Genomic DNA, 19,521 nt, shown 5'->3' with positions numbered 1-19,521 from the left:
CCGAGGCCCCTCCGGGATGTCCCCGTCCCCATTATGGACGCAGCAAGGCCATTCCAAGCCGGCAAGGAGAGGCAGGGCACGCAGTGCTGCTGGAGCATCCTTTATTGGGGGCTGATGGAGGCTGGCTCCGAGGGGACATGCAAGAGGAAGAAAACCGGCCCCCGGTTCCTAACGCAGGGGGTGCAGAGCTCAGCCCCACCGAGCCCCATGAGGGGCAGCAACTGCTGCACCCATCGTGCGTACCCCTCCTTCCTACAAGGGATTGCCTCAGTTAAGACTAAAAAGCAGAGAGGAGACCCAACACGTTAAACATGTAGTAAATCCTATTTGGGAACTTGGTTCGAGCCCGAGAATCCACTGGGATGCAGCTGGGAAAGGCGGAATTGCTCTACTGCGAAGCCAGGCTTCTGCCTTCACCTGGGGAGGAGAATCAGGAGCCCAAATCCAATTGTACTGCCAAGGTCCCAGTTCCCTTGGGTCTTCAGCCAGGGGATGGCGGAACTGGGATTGGAAGGCATCACGATGCTCCTGGATCCATGAGGATCCATGCTCTGACATGCGTACGGATCCTTCATCCCCAGGGAAAAGGGATAAGCAGCAAACCCACCCTCCCCAGCAGCCTCATCCCTCCTAACCAATAAATAACCAGAGAAACACCAGGAAAATCCAACCCATGCCTCTTGCAATGGAATTCTGTGCTGGATCCCACTCAAGGGGAGCTTCCATCACAACAACGAGCAGTGCTCAGGAGTAGGATTCCTATTTTGGCACTCCTGGTGGAGCAATGCCTTTTCCTCCCATTCCCAGACATTGCTATTTGGGAATTCAAAGCAAGAAGCCACACTGGAATGAAATCAAACGAACCAAAAGCGCCCGGCATAAATCCCTCCGAGTCCCACAAATGCAAGCACATTCCCGATGAGGAGCTTGGCTGCACCTTGGCCCCCGAGCACTGACGCACCCACCGCTTCTCTTCCTCCGGCTTCTTGCAGTCCAGGAGGATCGTTTTCCTTGCAAAAAGGGGTTTCTTTTCCTCCGCAAGCCCTACCCGAGCGTTTGGATGAGCCCTGTTCCCCCCGGGGATCCTTCTTTTCCAGTTCCCAGGAGCTGTCGGGGAGGAGAACTAAGGTTTGCAGCGCTGGACAAAGCGTGGGTAGAGGCAAACATCCCTGATGTGGTGCCTGTTGAGAATCCAGGTGAGGAAGCGTTCCAATCCCAAACCATAGCCGCCGTGAGGGCACGTCCCGTACTTCCTCTGTGCAACGCAACGCAAAGCAAAGAGGAGATGTGAACCGCGTGCATCCTATTTATACTGTAACAGCAATAATAAGGGCAGGAAAACACCCCTGAACCATTCCAGGAGTTTCTGGGTGAGGAGGAAAATGGATTCTGCTCCCCGCAGGCAAGATACTTGTGGTTGCTTGCCTTGACTTTCCTCCCTGTAAGGGCTATGAGAGGGAAGGGGAGGGGAAATGAAAGTCTGACTGGTTCTTTCTCAACCTCTCACGCTCAGTAGAGCTCAGGCCCTCAAGGCTGGGAAGAGCAACCTCTCCTTATCTAACCCAACCCATCGCAGGAGACACCAGGAGAGGAACGCATCGACAGGGACCGCTCCAACAAGGGTGTAACAGCACAGTAACTGTTACCCACTGCATTTTGGCATTGGCTGAATTACTCTGGGCCACCTAAAATAGGTTTCCAGTTTAGGCTGCATGATTGGAAAGGTTGGAAGGGACCTTAAAGCTCCTCCAGTTCCACCTCTCAGGGACACCTTCCGCTCGAGCAGGTTGCTCCAAGCCCCATCCAACACTGCCAGGGATGGGGCAGCCACTTCCCTGGGCAACCCGTCACTAAGAGCAGCTTAAACCCCAATATCCCATCAAGCAGCACACGCGGTTGGTGTTACGGACCTGATCCATGTACCAGTAGTACGGCGTGGGGTCGATGCCCTCCCTCTTGTAGCCTTCGAGTAGCTCCTCACTGTCCCAGATACGCATGGAGCCCCCGACAATCTCCCCAACGTTAGGCATCAACACGTCGACCTACGCCACAAGATCCAACTGTTCCAACTCCGCTGCACGGGGGAGCCGGGAACAATCCTCCAGGATCTCACTTTCTGCTCAAGTCGGATGTGAAGTCCTACTTACGGACTCGGTGAGCCGGGAATCGTCACGGCAGCGCTGCATGTAGAAGGACTTGATCTCCACAGGGAATCGGCACAGCAAGATGGGCTCATTAATGGTGTCTGTCATCAGCCTCTCAGGAGCTTCAGGAATATCCTGTGGATAAAGGATTTAGCACTACGTAAAGCCAAATACCTGGGGTCTAATGTGTATCAGTGTGACACAAAGGCCACACGTATCCAAACAGTGATCCAGGGGCACACAGACTTTGAAACCAATCTTCCCAATGTGGCAGGCAGAGAACTGAGGAAAACCCAACCTGACCCATGGCTTTCCAAAGCAAAAAGCTAAATCTCTTTCCTCCCATCTACCTTCTTCCACAAACCTCAAGCAGTTTTAAGTGCTCCCTTGTTCCCTATGGAACCCCAAATGTGGTGCAGTTTGAAGACCTTTCTCTCCATCAACTCTCAGATAGATGGGAAACAAGCAACAGCAAAAAGCCCAGCAAGGGCAAACAGCAAAGGGCAGCAGGAATTTGGTTGGGATTAACTCGTGAAGAGCCTCTGCCAGCCTTACTTCGCCAAACTCATAGTAAGTGCCATCTTCCTTCTTCACATCATGCTCCTTCAACCACTCGATGGCTTCACTATAGTTCATCCGTCGGAAAGGACGTTTCGGGGGCTGGAAACCCTAAGGAAGAGCAGACAAAACCAGTGGGAATTGAGGAGACCACCACTTTTCCAGTTGATTGGCATCTTCATGCCAGACTTGAGGCACAGACAGTGCTCTCTGCAGCTCGTACACCCACAAATTACTACTGAGTAACTACACCCATCAAGCTCAGCAGGAACACATCTTCTCTCCAAAGGCAGTGGAGGACAAAGGCTCTCTACCAGATGAAACCACTTGAGAGCTCCACCTTCTGGGGTAAGAAGTAAATCACTGCTTGTTCACTGCTCCAGGCCATCACTAGTACCAGCTCTGGGATAGAGGCTTTGATTCCCTACTAAATTACAGTGTTCCTGGCTCCTGGAGCTTCCTAGCAGGGAACTTCTTCCCCTGCTCCTGGAGGAGTCAGTGGGTTAATTCCTTCCACGTGGGTTGGAACACCGTGAGCTTTAAGGTCCCTTCCAACCCAAACCAGTCTGTGATGTTACTTAATATTGTTACTCCTCATAGTAAGCAAGCAGAGCTCGCTGCTTTCCCAAACACTCCCATCAGGAAAGCTAAAGATGCTATTTTCCTTGCGATTGCTGCCTGTTCCTACGTACCGGGTTCAGGTCATACAGTAAACCTCCTGCAGGCGACTTCAAGACCCTGTCCACCACGTCACACACCAGGCTCTCCAGGCGGTCCAACAGCTCCTCAAAGCTTATGAAGGGACATTCAGCTTCGATGTGAGTGTACCTGAAACACAAAGGCACCATTAGAGCCACACAAGAGCAATCTCTACTTATGCCAATGTCTCAGGACCAGATGGATGCCCACCAAGACAAGGTCTCATCCCAAATATACCGTCAGTCCTTCCATGTTGTACTGTCTGCTTGTTGTACATCAACTCCCTGCTCCCCCCCTGCTTTACAACTTCGCTACTACCCCCACAGCAAAGCAGACTCCCTCCTTACTCCGCCAAGTGCCTGCGGGTCCGGGACTGCTCCGCTCTGTAGGACTGAGCGATGCAGAACACATCTCCCAGGGCTGGGAGGCAGGTCTCCAGGTAAAGCTGGGAGGACTGTGTCAAGTAGGCCTCTTCCCCAAAGTAATCCAGCTTGAAGAGGGTGGAGCCTCCCTCCACCTGAGTCTGGACCAGGGTTGGTGGCGTGACCTGGTGAAGAACACGACTGGCATTACTGCGGTGAAGAACGAAGGGCAAGGACGACGACGTCCATAAGGAAACCTAGATGGCTTTTCCAGGAAGAAGAGCGCCTCGAAGGGAGGACGTTGAAGCAGTGACCTCCTAACACTCACCTCATAATAACCATTGGCAAAGAAGTGATCCCTGAAGGCCTGCACGACCATGGAGCGCACCTTGAAGATCTTGGCCATGTTCTCCCCTCGAATCATCATGTGCCTGTTGTTAAGCTGCACGTCCACCTCCGAGTCCTCATTGAGCACATTGTCAGCTCCTCCTGCTGGGGCCAGGCCTATGAGCTCCCAGTAGTCACAGTTGAGCTCGTGGCCTCCTGGAGCCTGCCGAGTCCAAGAGAAACACCTCAGATGTCTCCTTTTTGTCCCTGGCGTCGTGGTGGAGAGGTCAACTTAACCACAGCGTAACCCCGTTGTACAACACTTGCAAGTGCCACTGGTAGTCCACCATGAGCAGAAGGAAACTATTTACTACCTTCAACTACCCAACAGGTGGCTATGGAGAAGATGGCAAAATACTAGCATCAGGCTGCAGGCTCCATCCTTGGAGATGGCAGAAACACATCTGGACAAGACCTCACATCGGAAGAGAATGGACCCTTCTCGATGGCCCTCAGAGGTTCCTCCCAACCAAAACCACTCTGTGGTAACCTCTGCTGTGAACTAGTTCTGGCTGGGGTAAGAGTTCATTATCTCTGTAGTAGTTTGGTGCTACAACACAACACGCTGGCACTAAAAGCCTTACTACACCCCCAGGCTGAAGAGTCCTCCCATCTAGGAGACTTACTCATTCACCATGGTTCATTCTCTAAGTGCATTATGCTGCTGCCACAGATCCCGGTTCCTAAGAGACCAATTCCATACCTGCTTCCCTTGGGGAACAAGGTTCAGCGTTCCATACACTGCAACACTGCTCTCCGTGGAGAGAACCAGCCCATTGTAGCACTGGCACTGAGCAGAGAAAGGAGACAAAGTGAAGGTCAGGTTTGGGTTTGGTATGACATGGATTGGAGCTCACTCCTCCTTGTAAGTAGTTCTCCCATTGTCACTTGTACCTCCTTACCACTGGAGGGGCTTTGCTCAATCCCACAACTTAAATCAGAGGGTTTAGTACTTGCAACGAAAGGGAACAGGATGAGGATGAGCAATTCACTTAATGACAGGGCTAAGTCATCCCAACTCACCAGCTCATCCGAAAGGACACACTGCAGGAAACCAGTGCCATCCCTCAACACAACGAACATCAGGTTCTTTCCTAGTTGGAAGAGAAGAAGAAAAGCCTCGACCATGCTTCTTTACACAACTTCAAGCTTCCAATTGTGCTATTTGGCTCCTCCGCTTGCAGGATGGGGTTAAACCTAAGTGCTGTCTGATTCAGTGTCTGAACCCTGTGTGCGCTCCATCTCCTCACACAGGGTGAGTAACCTCAATGTCCATGCTCACCCTGCCTCCTCAGCCGGTGAATCCAACCAAACACCTTCACCCTCTGGCCTCTGTAAGCCTCCAGAGCAGCAATCTTCACCTGGAAACAGGGAATAAAGGCAAGGAGAGAAGTGATTCACCTTTTGGACACTGCTTTCCCTGTAATTACTTGGAATACGTGCATATGGCACCTTCCTCCCGTGACCGCTGCCTCCCCCTGAAGCTGAATTCCATCCTGGGTAGAAGCACAGCTCCAATACCCAACAGCTGAGTAAGGAAAGAGCAGTTTAGCCAGGAAAGGCAGTGAGTTGGGATAGCATTCCCAGGCTTCACACTGAGTCCTTCCTGTTCGCCGTGGAGAAACTAAGGACTGGAAGAGCTTTTAAAGCAGCTCGTGTTGTGTGCGACCTGAAGCCTATGCACTACAGACATAAACTAAAGGTGTATGGAGGGCTGCCAACAAGACAGTGGCCTTTAAGCCAAACCACCCCAATGCAGGCCATGTGTCAAGCACACTGGCTCTCACTCACACATTTTGGCTCTGGAAGACTCGGATCGTTCTTGATCACAACCTTCTTGGCCTCCTCCAGGTTCTTCTCCCTCCTCAAGAGATCTTCTGCCTGGATGACAAGGGAATGAGATGTATTCGAGAGGCGGGGGATGATTCCCACTCCTTGGACTGCAGACTATCACGTACATGGATGTCCAAGAGCTAAAGCTGCCCTAATTCACGCTCATGCTGTGAACCAAAGCACGGCTTCATTACTCAAATCTCACCCATTTTCAGCCATTGCCTTCTCCTAATCTAAGCAAAGCCAAACTCTGAGTAACCAAGGAGGAAAACATAGCCCAGATGAAGCTTTTTGGGGCTGGGAACGACACCAGCACCGTGTAATGTGTTTGGGGAAGAATGGGATGTGCTTCCCAGCCTGGCAACCCACCTCCTTCTTCTCCTTTGCTTCATTCTTCAACTGTTCCCTGTGCCACAGCTTCTTGCCATTCTTCATCTGTGACTTGGATATAATGGCCCATCTCTGCATTAAACCAAGACAAGACATTGGAGCCGTGTCCCTTCATAGGGGCATGGACAGAATTCCTACATGGAAGCTCTACCGCACCTCGTTTTCCTTTTGTGAGTCTACATAGATAGTAGGGAATGGCTCCTTTCCTGCTGTCATCAAAGCCTGCGAAGGGGGAGAACATCAGGATTAATGAACTAAAGCCATCCCTAAGGAGGCCAAGCACACATCCTGCTTCCGATCCTTTTGGAGTGGCCAAACCAGACTCACAAATCACTTGCCCTCAAGCCCTTCTGTCTCCCTGCGTGGCGTTACCTTCAGAACAGTCTTGAACGGCTTCTTTTGTGTCCCATCCCCACTGGAATCATTGCCTTCTCGGTCAGAAACATAGAGCTCCTCTGGAAGAACGACAAATCCAGGGAACAGCCCCATTAGCAGGAGGAGAAGCTGGGCACACACACACGGGCATTAAACCTTCATGCTTATCAGCACTGATAACCTCCCAAAGCAACCAGCTGGGCACACAGGGCAGGAGGGAGCTCACGTTTCCCATTCTAAACACCTGCAGAGGGGCTTCGGACAAGGGATGCAGGGCCAGGCCAAGGGGAATGGCTCCAACCAGCCATACAGGGAAGGAGCTTTAAGGCCCCTCCACTGACCCCCGTTCCACACCGCCGCTCCGCCTCCCCCAGCGCCGAACCCAGCCGCCCCCGGGGCCTCCCTCCTTCCGTCCCTCCCACCCTAAACCCGCAGGGCCGGTACGACCGAGCTCCTTCGGCCACACCGGAGCGGCGGCCGCCATCTTCTCCCCGTGCCGAGGACCACGCTGCCGAACCGAGCCGAGCCGAAGCTTCCCGAAGCGCTCCGAAGCGAACCGAGCCGCTCCGAACCTTCCCGAAGAGCTCCGAGCCTCCCCGAAGCGCTCCGAAGCGAACCGAGCCGCTCCGATCCTCTTCGAAACGAACCGAGCCTCCCCGAGCCGCTCTAAAGGTCCCCGAGCCGCTTCGAGAACCCTCAGAGCACAGCACCCACCCACCCACCCACCCGCCCGCCCGCCGCCGGGCCTCACCGAGCACCAGCGCCGCCGTCCTGCCCAGCACCTCGCCCGCCATGTCGGCCCCGCGCCCCGCCGGCAGTGCGTCACCGCGCTTCCGCCGCCAGCCCGGCCCGACCGGGAGGGGAGGGACACGGACGGATCACGTGATGGGGGGGGCCCTCACGCGTGGCAATGGACAGACGCAATGCGGTAGAGGAAGCAACACCACGTGACCAGAGAAGCCCGCCCCTCGGGGAGGCCCCGCCCCCTCTCTCTGCCCCTGAGGGGAAGCCCCGCCCCTCGCCCAGCCCCTGAGGGAGCCGGGCTCCGGACGCTCCGGTGCCGGTTGACGGCGGCGGCTCCGGGGCCGTTCTCTGCACTTCCACGTCCTCCTCCTCTCCCCCTTTATCCTTTGAAGGACCTTTAGGACCTTTATTTGGTGAAATCTCTGAAATGTACATTCCATTGCAGACGAGCCGGGTGTCGGGATAATGGCGACCGCCCCCCTCCTCAGCGCAGGAGTTGGGCTGGACGCGAAGGAGTTGGGATAGACATTCCCGTCTCGCTGAGGAGGCAAGGGGAAGGAGCTTTGCTCCATCAGGCCCTGCACGCACGGGGGTGGTTGGTACAGAGATGGGCAGTGAGGAAACCCCTCTGTTCCCGCTTGGATCTCTGTGTCCCAGAGGAAAGCCCAGAAGTGGCTATGGGAGGAATAACGAGGTAACTGTGGGGCAGCAGTTTGCTTCCCAGAGGAAACATGAAATGTAGCTGCACTTCACTGCACTGTGGACTAAAGGCTGGAATTCCAGTCCTGGTTTCCATCCCCAGCACATGGATCTCCCACTGGCAGTGGCAGGACTCAGTCGCGCCAACTTCCATTGAGAACTAGGGTTCCAGTAGCCCAAAAGCAGGAATTCCGTGGCCCATCCCAATGCCAGTTGGTCCAGCCGGGTGGAAAGCATCACGCGCAGGCAGGGATCAGTGTGTGGGAGCCGCTCGGAGCCCTGGTACCCCAGTGCCCAGCACCGCATCCAGAGGAGCCCGCTTCTTGCGGATGCTGCGCCCGGACGCGATGAGATCCGCGTATCCGCGCTGGTGGGAGAAGGCGTAAGCGGAGCGCCGGGCCGATACTCCCCTCTGGAACGCGCTCGGCCGCCGCTTCCACTGCTGCTCCTCGGCCGCCAGCTGCCTGCGGTGCCTCAGGATCTGCAGCGAGCACAGGGACATTCCTTATGGATCACAAGGTAAGTGGGAGCAGCACGGAGGGCTTGGGTGGAGGGAATGGGTTTAAGCTGCCCGGGGGGAGATGGAGATGGGATAGAGGGAAGTTCTTTCCTATGAGGATGGTGGGAATGGAGAAGCTGGGGCTGCCCTGGCCCTGCCGGTGTTGAAGCAACCTGGTCAAGTGGAACTGGGGGAACTTGAAGGTCCCTTTAAGCCAAACCAATCTAATTCCATCAATATCATCCTCAATTCCAACTCCTGTGAGTAAATCCATGCCCCGTGAACCAAACCAACATCAGACTTTACTCACTCTGTCACTTTCTGAAGGCCAAATTGTCATGGCTAAGAAACGCTGGGCCACTATGGGCAGTAAGCAGATAGCGATGGATAAAATCATGGTGAGCCACAGGTACGGCTGTCTCAGAGCATTTGGGGCAGTTCCTAGGCATAAGCAAGGCAAAAATGAATCTATGACATGGTCATTCAACTGTTTGTAACACACAAGTGAGATACTAAAAGGCACAGCTTGTTTTCTGAGGGTGTAACACCTGGGTATTGCGCTGTGTAGCACAACATCAGGCTTTGATTCAGACTCTACTATGAGGAGAGTATAATAGGAATGAGTTTGTAAAGCACTTTTCCTACAATAAATTCATGCCCAAGCCCTTTTGGTTCCTATTTGTGGACACCAACTGCTGGATAATGCCCAATTCCAGCTCATTTTGATTGATAGGAAAGGAATACTTCCAAATAAAGCATCGCTTTGGCCATAGTTCTGGAACAAGAACCACAAAGCACAAGGACTCACCAGTGAACTGAAAGCCTGAAGGGAAGAGGACGTGTATCCCAGCACTGTGGAAGTCAAAGGTGATGCCAAAGTAAAGTGCAATACTCCCAAACACGGAGAAAGCGTTCACAAAGGTCCAGTAGGATGTATCCAAACCAATCTGGAAGCAAAGCAGAGCTCCAAGTGAGCAACTCCTCTGAGTATGGCAGAGTCACCTCTCAACCAGATGCAAAGGGAGCATCAACAGGGAGGAAGAGGCCTCAAAGAGCAGCTTTTTGCTCGTTGCCATGGCTTGAGGAGCCAAAATCAGCCCCAGAGCTGAGGAAACTGAGCTGACTTGCCTGGAAGTTGACCACAAATATAAGAGAAGAGGCTGCTGTGACAGCAAAGGACTGATAATCCGATGGCGCTTCTCCATCCTGCCCCATCGTTTTCAGGTAGGCCCCGTAGGGGATGAAGAAGATAATCAAGGAGGTGATAGCTCCGTGAAGCAAACTGAGGAAGAACTTCTTGTAGTTAAAGAGTAAATCCTTCTGGCCCACCACGTAGAGCCTGGGGAAGCGGAGGCTCAGCTTGTCACTCACGTCCTTAGTGAGAGAAAGAGAACTTGTAGCAGCTTCTTGGTGCAAGCTTCGAGGGACGGGTTAGGTTGGAAGGGCCCTTAAAGCCCATCCAGTTCCAACCACATGGACAATACCTGGTCGAGCAATCCAACGAGGAGCACAGGGAGGCTGGAGTACAACACGTTGTAGAGCGTGATGAACCAGTCTTCATAGGCTGTCTGCGAGAGAGGAGGAAGCTCAGTGGTTCCTGAGAGCTCACGCGGGCTCTACTCTGGCTTTACGTGACCTGCACCTTAGCCCAAGGCTCTGTGTTGAAGGTGCCCTACTCCTTCCGAACCAGCTGTGTTACCTGACCTGGAACGCTGCTGGAACTGCACACATGGACCTCCTTGGAGCAACCTGTCCTACTGGAAGGTATTCTTGTTGGAACTAGAGGAGCTTTAAGGTCCCTTCCAACCCGAATCCTTCTGCACCTACACAAGGTGTAACTAAGCACCTATTTTCCTGCAGGAACTATGGATGACAGCTTCAAGTTCCCATCACTTCCCAGGTTAAAGCTTTGCTGTGCCACACTCCCTGTTGCTGTTACACACAAGAACCCTCCTTACCTGGGCAGAGAAGCCATTGAAGAAGGAATACCAGATGTGGACCAGAGTAAAAGCAAAGTTCTTGTAGAAGAAGTATCTCAAGAACTTGCACATCCTGATGTAGGACCAGCGCCCATGGACCAGCAGCAGCCTCTGGAGGTAGCGGAACTGCCCGAAGGAGTAGTCACTGGACATGACAGCTTGCATTCCTTCCTGGCCACTGATCCCAACTCCGATGTGAGCAGCTACGTGAAGGAAACACACACCACAACGTGAGCAAATCTTCCACCGGTTCTGGGCTCTTCACAACAGAAACCAGAGCCCAGAATTGTCTTTCCCATTAGGATTCGCTCTTTATACTCCCTGTTTGTAACCCACAGAGAATTCAAGTCCTTCCACAGGGATTGTCTGCAAAATCCATCAGGAAACCCCACTAACCATTTCCTCAAGGGCTTCCTCGAGGAGGGAAAGCACAGATGGAAGCAAACAGAGCCCAAGTGCTGAAGTTAAACAGATGGAGGAGTCTTCTCAAAGAGCGATAGTGAAGAGGCTGCAGAGGAACACCCAGAGGAGCTCTTTCCTATCAGGAGAAGCTTTGCAACTGCCTTACTTTTGATCATGTTGACATCATTGGCACCATCCCCAATGGCCAGAGTGATGGCTTTCTTGTACTTCTTCACCAGCTCCACCACCATGGCCTTCTGCTTCGGAGTCACTCGGCAGCAGATCACAGCCTTGCACTCACAGGCCAGATCCACAAAGTTCTGCTGCTGCTGCTCTTTGTAGGCCTCAGCCCTTTGTCTCTTCTCCCTTTGCTTCTTCTCCTCTTCTGCTGTTCTGGGGAACTTGAGCTTCAGTTTCTTCTTCTTCTTCTTCTTCTCCAGCAGGATTTCATTCTGTGACAACAAAGGAAATCAGGGAAATCATGGAATCAACCAGGTTGGAAAAGAGCTTCAAGTCCATCCAGCACTGCCCTAAGCAGGCAGGAGAACATCTCTGGTACATACCAACCAGGAGCCAGTGATTATTAAAGCACGATCCCTACTGCCTTGGAAGAAGGGCTCATTCATTCTCAGTGAGGAATGTGCACCGGATCCAGCTGTGTTCCTCTGGTTTTCCAGCCTTGTTTGAAGAAGAGCACTGGATATAGGACAAAACAAGGATAAACTTGAAGCTGGATCAGTCCCAGCCTCAAAATCTACAAGAAATAGATGCTTCAAGGACTTTTGTTGCCATGTATTAGGTGATGGTCTAAGCGGTGCTACAAGAGGCTTGCCAATAAGGAAAACTTTGGGAAAATGAGTCAGGAATAGCTGTGACATTGTTACAAAGCTCCGTTTCTCTCAATCCTATGTTGCTTTCCCTTGGGATTAACCTTTTCTTTACGACTAAATTTCTGGGCTTATAGCAGCGGTCTGTACTGTGTGCAGGAACATGGGATGAGGTGAAGGAATAGCTGGGATAACACTGAAGTTCAGAGACACACAGTGAGAGCAAATCTTGGCTACTGCTCAAGCTTTGCACTAGGGAGAGACCTGCTTAGCTCAACCCAGGCCTGGAGTCACTGGGGGACAAACCGTAGGGATAATGTTATCCAGGGAGGAGTTTTCCCTGGGCTCCCCACTTGCCTGGTGTCTTCTCCATAGCAGATGGTGGTTTCGTCTGTTAGAAGCTCACAAGAAAATCCAATGTTTTCAGCAGTTTCTACAATGGAAAGTAGTCAGAGGAAAGGATTTACTCCAGAGCTGTGTCAGGAGGAAGTGTTCAGCCTGAACCAGCCCAGCTCTCTCAGCCTGGCTCCAGAGCAGAGCCTGGAGCATCTCTGGGCTCCCTCTTGTGTTATCCCAACTTATCCTGCTTTTAGGATCAAACCCCACCTTTTTTGTCACCAGTGAGCACCCAGATTTTGATGTCTGCTTTGGAAAGCCTGGCAATAGTCTCTGGAACTCCATCCTGGAGCTTGTCTTCTATTGCTGTTGCTCCAAGCAGCTGGAAATACATCAGAAATAGAAGCATTTGGTGTGGTTCTAAAGCCTGGGAAGATCTAACCCCAAATAACTTCTGTTCAGAGAGGTCTGGTTCTCTAGAAGCACATTCAAAGGTTCAAACTTGACTTACAATCAGGTTCTGTTCTATTTCCTCATAGACTTTGTCCAGAGCCTCATCACGGTTCGTGATGGCCACACTGGCCTCCAGGAACTTCTGATTCCAGGCTTCAAACTCCTCAGGATCGATGTCTCTGTAGCACAGGCAGAGGGTCCTCAGGGTTTCACTGGCAAATACCTGACAGATGGTGACAAATACACTGTTACACTTGATTTAAGAGCTTAGGAGTGAGGTTGTAGTGAGCACTAAAGCATCTGTAACTTCAAGAGGTAGATAAACCACACACATACATCCAGTGCTTCCTCTGTGGCTTCTCTCTTGGGATTCCTTGGGTGCAGGCGTTCATAGACGACTGTGTCAGCCCCTTTACAGTATAACCGGATGTTTCCACCTGATTCTCTTACTGTGGAGTAAAATAAGAGAGGAGTAACAAAGTGTTAAGAGTACATCTACAGAAAGGGAGAGTTTCAGGTGAGATCTTTCAGTCTAGTACCAAAGCTTCAAGATGTTTCTCCTTCGTCACCTCTACCAATGCTCAGTGAAGCATTTGGTGGACAAATGCATTTCCCCTTCTCACGGATTAAGATCTACCACAGTCCTCCACACTCCAACTTCTACGTGTGCTTTGCCACCTATGAAACACAAGGCTGCTTGCAAGCAGCTTACCAATGACAGACATCCTCTTCCTGTCGCTGTTGAAGTCCAGGATAGCAAGGACATCGTACGTCCTCTCTGTGCCCATCTCGCTCAGAGTGATGGTGTTCTGTGTTCGGGACAGGAACACGTAGCCAAAGTTCCTGGCTGCTGTAACCAGGGCTCCTTCATCTGGAGAAGCTGCTTGGTAGTTGAGCTGACCTGTTCCACCACAACAGTGGCAAGAAGAGAAATACATACATAAATATGACTCTTCCAACCTTATTCCTCACATCCACAAATCCCTCCAAAGCTCTTCACCTCTGCATTTAGTTTCTATCACATTTGGTTACTCATCTGGCTTCTGTGTGTCTGTCCTGGCAGCAAATGTTTTGTGTAGTCTATAGGGCTGTGAGTAACAGAGGAGTAGCATGAAACCACTTGGGTTTCCACACTGAAAACGTGTTTGTACTAAAGGGATCATCTTAGTTTTGGCTGTCTGCCTCATGCAAGTGGATTATGAACTGTTTCTCCTTCCACAAGCAAACCAAACCGTACTCACCATCAGAAACGTCAACCATGACAGTGTGGCAAATGGCAAGCAGAAAGAAGAACTTGTGTATTTCGGGGTCCTTTCCAGCTCTTATTTGCTCTATCAGGTAGTGATCATAGAAGGAGAACTTCCCATCTGCATACACGTTCCAGCTGAAATCCACTTGCTGCTTGGAAAACAGAGTTGGAGTCACCTTGGGTGCCATCCGTTTGGCAGGATGGAATGAACATGCCCTGTTCTACACAGCCAGGTCGCACCAACCTACCTCTGGGTGGCTCTGAAGCTGCCCTGCTCCGTCCCGGCAGTCTCCTGCAATGCAAGGACCATGGTTAGGAGGCACAGGACCCAGCAACAGCTGGACAACCACAGACTTACCATATCTCTGGCCATTAATGCAGCACTTCTTGAAGGTCATGATGTTCTGCGTCAGGGTTCCTGTCTTGTCAGAGAAGATGTAGTGGATCTGCCCCAGCTGCTCATTGAGGGTGGTGGTTCTGGCCTTGGCAGCAGTGTCCTTCTCAGGGTAATACATCTGCAGGTCCCAGTTGATGAAGTAGCTTTGGACAAAACGGATCACTTCCACACTAAATGAAACCAAAGGAATGGTCTCATTCCCAGGGTTTTAACCTCCTTCCCACTCTACTCCAAGAAGAGGGTTGAAGGACTTCAAGTATGTGACAATGTCAAAGTTATTCCTGTTTCATGGAGCTGTGTTTGAGGAATAATCTGGAAATAGGATTTTTCCACCTTAATTTGCTTTCCAAGCAGGTTCCTCCAGGAACTGCAGGAGCAGACTGGGATGTTCACCATTAACTAGCCCGTAAGTTAATTCAACCTTATCACCTATTAAAGGCCAGGGTACTACCTACCTCACATAGAGGGAGATGGGGACCATGGTGTTGAGGACGATGATGTAGCCCCAGAAGTTCAGGAAGCCACGATAGGGAGGACTGAAGTCTTCAGCATCATAGAGGTACCAGGAGGAGTTGCCAACCTGCTGCTCCCAGTACGTGTGGCCAATGGCCAGGCCAGCTGACAGCAGGATGAGGACAATGAAGATCTGTGATGTACAGAGAGGGAACATGGTTCCTCAGTGTCCATTCTCTCTATTCGCTTCAAAATGAACCCAAAGGTGTGAAGTTCAAATGCAGACTTACAGTATAAACCATGTAGTTCATCAGGGAGTCAATTTTGGTCCTCTTAAATCTGGTCTTGCCACTGTTCTTCATTATTTTTGTGTCAGCACCTACAAATAAAGATAGAACAGACAACCAAGAGCTAAAACCACTATTTTACAACACAGGGACATAAATCCAAGCAGCATTTATAAGATGAAGATGGCATTTCACTCCCCAGGGCATGATTTAGTGAGTCAATATTACACATGTTCCTCAATACCTGCAAATATGACCATGCCATGGCAGAAATCTGTATTCCTGATCTTACATCCACGTAGCAGGATCTTATCAGCATCCAGGGAATAACTGCTGTTTCTCCAGAACAAAGTGCCTGCAAACTTATCCAGTCTGTTGTTTGGTTCCTCACATTCAACCAGACCTAAACGAGGAAGAGAATAGCTTTAGTATACAGCAGTGATTTGTGCCAGGATAGAACCAGTTTTACTTCATGACGTTGGGTTGTGAGTAAATGACTGTTCATGGAATGGTTTGGGGTGGAAGGGACCTTAAAGCTCATCCAGCTCCTTCCACTGGTAACACTTCCGTCCCCACCCATAGTGAACTGCTGGAGTAGTACTTGACAGTTGTAAGGGTGGAACAGTACCAACCATCAAAGTTTGCCATTGCACCTTCTTCTTGCAGGTATCTGTGTGTTACCTCCAGGGCCATCTTGAACTTCAAGTTGGTTTCCCTAAGGAGAAGGGAAAAAGAGATGTGTTGCTGCTTTCCCACTCACAGGGAGTAAGGAAAGGTGAAAGGAAGAAAGTCCAGGTTGCAACTGCTTTGTGGAGGGAGTATCTTCTTTGTAACTCTGAGATACCACAAGACTGATGAAATCACCCTTCTCCAGGCTGGATGAATCCAAGCCTTTCTTCCATGTTTTCCAACAAACCCCACCACCTGATCCCTCACCAGTTTCTAATGATCTTTGAATTGTGGGAATCAAAACTTGGGCACAGTTTTCCAGCTTAACCAGTTTGAATGACACCCTTCTTACTCCTTTCCCAGCAAGCCAAGGAATGCAGAAACAGAGCCTTACCCATCTAGCTCGGCTGTCTCTACATAGCACAGGCTGTTTGGTTCGGAGCTGGATAACAGCAAAATATCAGCCTAGAAGAAGAAATAAGCATCAAGGGGAGATGGTTATCCATGCTCTCCCCATAAATCCAAGGGGAGACTCACACAGAGCTCTGGAGGAACAGAAACCAAGTGTCAAAAGCACTTACAGGAACAAAAGTGTTCTTCTTCAGGCGAAGGATATCCCCAACTTTGATATCTTTCCATTTTGTGCTCTTGAATCTAACAGCAAGAGAGTTTAATACTGATGATTCTTCCATCTAGAACACTCTATGCATCTTGTAATGGATATTATAACATTTCATCTTGGCCAGGTGTGGTCTTCCCTTTGGAAACTGCCTTTTAGTTGAGGGTCTAACTCAGAGGCCAACCTACCTCTTCCCTCTTCACCTACACATGGTCCTTCTTAAGTTGCTTTTAGCACTGATTTAGCACCATGGAATTCAGTTGAAATTACTCCTGTGGGTAATTCCCTTCCTTTTGCAATCAGGTTTTCACACAGAGAACATGGAACTGGTTTAAGATCTTAGTACCAAGGCCACAAACATCAGAGTGAAGAAGGGGTGAGCACAAACCTTCCATCCCTGATGACTTCGCATCTCCTGTTATTCACCTCATTGTCCATCCTGTGGCGAGCCTGAAAGCAGGAGCAGACAATGTTCTCTCTATCACAGTTTCAGAGATAACCTATTTCCTTGTCTTTTATAGCAATACAAAGTGTTTCTTACAATGTCATCCACCAGGTCTTTGACTGCAGTTATGCCCAGCACCAGGAGTAGGGGCACCAGTGTTGTGTACCATGACAGGGTTGTTATCTGGGGAACTGACTACAAGAGACACATGAAATCAGTTCAGTTCAGAGACATTTCTTAGTGATCTGGCTATAAGGAAGGAAGCCAACACATCAGACAAAGATTAGGAAGATAGTACTCAGGTGAGTAATGAGCAACTCAAACTCACCTCCCAGCTGGGATTCTCCCCGTCTTCCTTACCTGCAGTATGAGGAGAACAAGGAAGTAGAAGTTGGCTGCTCTCTTGAACTGCTCCAAGAGATTGAGGGGTAGAAACGTGATTGGGTTGTACTTGTAGGTCTTGATGGCATTTCCCTGCAGAAGGAGAGCAAACGTCATTGAGCACAGCAGCTTCTTCTTGCAGTACATGTGTACAATGCGTTTGAGCAGTGAAACCTTCCCTATCAACCTTGTTGGAGTGGTTCCTTTCCTCAATAGGGGTCCCCTCAACCAGGCACAAAAAAAGCCATTTCCATGCCATTAAAAACCACCAAAGAATCTCAGACTGAAGCTTTAGCTACACCAAGGAGCAGAAAGCACTTCACCTGTGTGGAAAGGGTACAACTTCTACCCAGCTAAATGAAGTGAAGGCCATCTCCATCTCCCGTTTGTCAGGTTCAAGCCATTCCCATTGTCCTGTCCCTCTATCCCAGCTTTCTTGTAGCCCCTTTAGGCACTGGAATACTGTTCTTAAGGAGGTAATTCCCCCTAATTAAACCAGAGGGGACTTACTTTGTATTTGCTTCTCTTGAAGCACAGGAATATTGTTCTCTTGAACTGGGGCTGCTGGTAGAAGCGGTGGTCATTTGCTTTCACTTGCCAGCTGCAATCTGAAGACAGAAGGTCAAAACCTCACTGTTGGCAATGGACAAACCACGTTCTCTCTCAAATGCCATTTCCCATCAGTTTCCAGGCTATTTGTCCTCTTCCTGTCCCTACATCCCTTATCCAAAGTTCCCCTCAGCTCCCTCAAGCCTGGCCCTGTTAATCCAGCCACCAGTTGAGCCCTGCCCACATCAGAGATTCCCAGCTGGAGTCATGCAGCCAGTTTTGGAGCCAGCCCACAGGAGGCTTTGCCTGGGAAGGATGAGGAACAGTGTTTGGAAATGCAGCTTTCCTGAGTCATCAGCTCCAATCTCCAAGCTACAGGAATTGTCCTTCATGGATGTGCTTTGCGTTTGATGGGATTGGTCCATAGTTTGGGTACTAACTTGGGTGCCATTCACTGTGTGGACAGCAGAGCCTTGTGCTTACATGGGGAGAATCCAAACCAGGTTCTCTCCCATTCCTAGGAGGGGGGGATGCTGCTGCTGCTTCAGGGGTCCAGGTGGTGGCAAGAGGAGGATGTGAAGCTGTGTCTGAGCTCTTCCCTGCCTTAAAGACAAGGTCACCGTGCAGCTCATCACCTTTATGCAACCAACTGGCCCTGCGCTCTGCTTGGAATGAGGCCGAGCTTCATTCTGCCACCCATTACTCCTCAGAGAAGCCACCCCAAACCCTACCTAATGACCAGGCACGAGTCAAACTGACCCACAGGAGGCTCAGCCTCTTCCCAATCCGGTTTTTGTCCCACTATTACCTTTCCTCAAGGTGTCTCTGCTCTCCTGGGTGTCTCCGTTGCTCTGGGCCTGGCCTGGTTTAGCCCCAGGCTGCTGAGGGCCCAGTTCCTCCTCAGTTTCATCATCACTGTAGGGCATCACCTCATCGTTGGGTTGGGAATACTCCTCAAAGGTGGTCTCTGAGTCCCTCTCCGAGATCATGCTGAGCACCCTGCGAGCATGGGAGGGGAGGTAAGGCAGGAGTTAACACAGCAAGTGCTGAACCATGTCTCTGTCATCTCATTTGCTGGTGGTGGTCACCAAAAGCCCCATCTGAAACCAGTTTCAAGCCATGGGGCAGCTCTGGCCACAGCAGCTCCTTCATTACTGCTCTGTGTAATGATGTGTGCTCACCCGCAGGCTGAGGAGCATCCAGTGGGATGGAGGAATGAGGGAGCATCACTCCCAGTGGCCACTGCATGGTTCCCTCTGGAGCTCCACTTGGCTGCAGTGGGGCAAGAATCAGGGTCGTGCCAGCCAGGGTTGAGGTCATACAGCTCATGCTCCATCCCAGGCTCATCCAAACCAGTCCTTGCTTCCCCTCCCCTCCCTACAGGTTCAACGTCAGGGTTTGCACTGTCCTTAATCCCTCTTGTAATGGAGATGTAAATATTACATGAGCACTTAATATGCTGCTCAAATGACAGGGCCGTTGGCTGGGAGCTCAAGGTCCTGTTCCAAGGGGGTGGAACTGGGTGAGCTTTAAGGTCCCTTCCAACCCAAACCATTCCATGACCCTATGATTCCATAAGTATTCTATAGTATTGAAACTAGTTCCAATAGGGATACTGTCCACTGGAGCAGGTTGCTCCAAGCCTTTGAACACTGAGATGGGGCAGTCTCAGCTTTTCCAACCCATCCCAGTATCCCACCACTCTCACAGGGAAGAACTTCCTCAGATCCCACCTCAATCTCCCCTCTGGCAGCTTGATCCTCAATTCCTCTTGGAATTATCTAT

At 50.9% G+C, this 19,521-nt stretch overlaps 2 protein-coding genes across 4 annotated transcripts; both read right to left on the bottom strand.

The window, feature by feature from the left end:
- Positions 1-84: 84 nt before the first annotated feature.
- Positions 85-7,626, bottom strand: NARS1 (asparaginyl-tRNA synthetase 1). 3 transcript variants are annotated; one of them, XM_080637059.1, is made up of 15 exons: positions 7,500-7,626; positions 6,746-6,828; positions 6,530-6,595; positions 6,353-6,445; positions 5,942-6,031; positions 5,433-5,511; positions 5,174-5,244; positions 4,854-4,940; positions 4,092-4,313; positions 3,749-3,948; positions 3,395-3,530; positions 2,700-2,813; positions 2,148-2,279; positions 1,911-2,042; positions 85-1,255 (listed from the first exon to the last, which is right to left on the bottom strand). In XM_080637059.1, the coding sequence occupies exons 1-15, from the start codon at positions 7,540-7,542 to the stop codon at positions 1,124-1,126; spliced, it is 1,680 nt and encodes a 559-aa protein (XP_080493185.1). In that variant the 5' UTR covers positions 7,543-7,626; the 3' UTR covers positions 85-1,123. The 3 variants fall into 3 exon arrangements, with proteins under 3 accessions (XP_080493185.1, XP_080493187.1, XP_080493186.1); XM_080637061.1 differs by having other exon boundaries at positions 6,746-6,877; positions 7,500-7,548; XM_080637060.1 differs by lacking the exon at positions 7,500-7,626 and adding an exon at positions 7,196-7,438.
- ATP8B1 (ATPase phospholipid transporting 8B1) lies at positions 7,571-18,725 on the bottom strand (the record flags this gene model as incomplete). Its single annotated transcript, XM_080637333.1, has 27 exons — positions 7,571-7,993; positions 8,478-8,672; positions 9,001-9,131; positions 9,499-9,637; positions 9,819-10,064; positions 10,175-10,258; positions 10,649-10,872; positions 11,238-11,523; positions 12,252-12,331; positions 12,505-12,616; positions 12,746-12,910; positions 13,024-13,136; positions 13,400-13,588; positions 13,929-14,085; positions 14,185-14,228; positions 14,295-14,476; positions 14,789-14,979; positions 15,077-15,165; positions 15,366-15,476; positions 15,706-15,788; positions 16,137-16,207; positions 16,324-16,396; positions 16,750-16,811; positions 16,903-17,001; positions 17,167-17,280; positions 17,698-17,795; positions 18,545-18,725. The coding sequence occupies 27 exons, from the start codon at positions 18,723-18,725 to the stop codon at positions 7,571-7,573; spliced, it is 3,942 nt and encodes a 1,313-aa protein (XP_080493459.1).
- Between the last annotated feature and the right edge of the window lie 796 nt (positions 18,726-19,521).

The sequence above is a fragment of the Psittacula echo genome (genome assembly GCF_963264785.1).
Source record: "Psittacula echo genome assembly, chromosome: Z".
Lineage (NCBI taxonomy): Eukaryota > Metazoa > Chordata > Aves > Psittaciformes > Psittacidae > Psittacula > Psittacula echo.
The sequence above is the reverse complement of the archived record's forward strand: the minus strand, read 5'-3'. Positions and strand labels throughout refer to the sequence as shown.

Excerpts from the sequence above, each read along its gene's own strand:
- NARS1 (XM_080637059.1), bottom strand. The coding sequence starts at position 7,542 with ATGGCGGGCGAGGTGCTGGGCAGGACGGCGGCGCTGGTGCTCG. Across the intron at positions 6,032-6,352 it reads AAGCAAAGGAGAAGAAGGAG|GCAGAAGATCTCTTGAGGAG; the intron begins GTGGGTTGCCAG and ends CTTGTCATCCAG. Across the intron at positions 4,941-5,173 it reads GTGTCCTTTCGGATGAGCTG|TGCCAGTGCTACAATGGGCT; the intron begins GTGAGTTGGGAT and ends TTCTCTGCTCAG.